We start from the raw sequence: 1650 nt of genomic DNA on the forward strand, positions 1-1650 counted from the left end.
CTGACCATCTTTTTTTGTTTGTTTTAATCCCTGGAAGGCTCTGGCCAAAAAAAAAAAACAAACAACACCAAAAAAACCAACAAAAAAGAAGTGAGAAGTTTGCCCAAAACCTCCTTTTAGGCAGAATATTAAGAATATGTGTGTGTGTGTGTGTTTGCTTTTAAACTGCTGAGATTTTGTTTTGGAAGAGCCACTTCAAGCTTTGGTCATAACGTTCCACGCCAACTTGTGGGGCTGTAGCTGTTCTCTAAAAACCTGTGGTGTTGCCCAAGGCAGGGAGGTGGTTGCTGTGCCACATCTACTCCCCGAGAGCTGCAGGGACAATCTCTCCCCTACCCTCAGAGAGGCAGGGGGGGCGGGTTTTTTTCCTTTTTTCTGCCACTCCTGGGTAGTTTTTGTTGTTGGTTTTGTGGGGTGTTTTTTTTTCCTTTTCAATTCCCAGTGGGGTGATTTGCACATAAAGGTACACAGCCTTTTTTTTGTTTTCTTTTTTCAAACCAACAGGTCTAGGATTCTCTATGTCGAATGTCCAACTTTGGCAATATGAAAAGCCACATTTGTTTAAAAGACATTGGTACATTAAACACATTTACTGAAACCCCCATCTTAGGTTCTTAAAACAGATGTGCAGAAAAAAAACCAAAACAACCAACCAACCACATATCTACAAGGAATGGCCGTAAAACAACAACAACAACAACAAAAAAAAACAAAATAAAAACATTTAAAGTAAAAATTACAATGAATTTTCCAGTCATTGTAAACATTTTCCTAATTATTGCTTTTAGAATGATTAATTGCATAATAAATTATGAAGTACTATCATTGAAAAAATAATTATGGATAGATGATTGTCTTTTAGTAACTGGCGAGGCAATGCACAGTCCTTTGCCTCTCTTTATGCCCTGAGAAAACAGTAACTTTGGAGTTCCTTCTTTCAACTGGAGAGCGTAGGGAAACTACTGTAAGCCAAGATTGCTTTGCAGCATTGAAACTATGTACAAGCAACTGCTACAGGCACCCTGACTTGCCAAGTCATAAATAAAATTTAAAAAAAAAAAAAAAAAATCACTTTGCCAAAAAGTCTTTAAGGGTCCATTGGTTCAACTGTTTCTTGCTTGACCTTTACAGGTAACAGAGGTAGTGGGTGACCGTGAGGCAACTTCATCATGGACATGTCTGACGACTCATAAAGGTTGCATCCTGAGGAGATAAGTCCGTTTCCCAGGTTCCTCTGCAGGGACACTTTCAGATTAGCTCCTTCCATCTCCCTCCTGAGCATGGTCAGTATATCCTTCTCCACGATGGACGTCAAGTCGATATTGTCCTCCACTTCTTCCAGCTTGTCGGCGTTGTCGCTGATGTCGAACTTCTCGATCTCCTCGTTGATTCGATTCAGGTCCTCCATGGAGAGGCCGGAGGCAGGGGCGACGGGGCAGTTCCCCTTCAGGTGGACCTGGAGGCTGCAGAGGTGAATGTAGCTCTTGTGGCAGTGGATGCATTTATGGGGACGTTCCCGGGTGTGGAGACGCTTGTGCAGCTTCAGGTGCACAAACTGGGTGAATTTGGCGGGGCAGAGCTTGCACTGGTAAGGCTTCTCTCCAGAGTGGAGCCGCAGGGGGGGTTTGAGGTTGGTGGGGCTGCTTGACC

At 43.2% G+C, this 1650-nt stretch overlaps 1 protein-coding gene across 1 annotated transcript in view; it reads right to left on the minus strand.

Annotated features, from left to right (window-relative positions):
• Positions 1-967: 967 nt before the first annotated feature.
• PRDM1 (PR domain containing 1, with ZNF domain) overlaps positions 968-1650 on the minus strand; it is a 22311-nt gene continuing 21628 nt past the window's right edge. Inside the window, exon 7 of the mRNA XM_010003865.1 lies at positions 968-1640. Within this exon, the coding sequence (XP_010002167.1) occupies positions 1088-1640 (553 nt within the window). The 3' untranslated portion in view covers positions 968-1087. The remainder of the gene's footprint in view (positions 1641-1650) is intronic.

This window comes from Chaetura pelagica, unplaced genomic scaffold (assembly GCF_000747805.2).
Source record: "Chaetura pelagica isolate M959 unplaced genomic scaffold, ChaPel_1.0 scaffold128, whole genome shotgun sequence".
NCBI lineage: Eukaryota > Metazoa > Chordata > Aves > Apodiformes > Apodidae > Chaetura > Chaetura pelagica.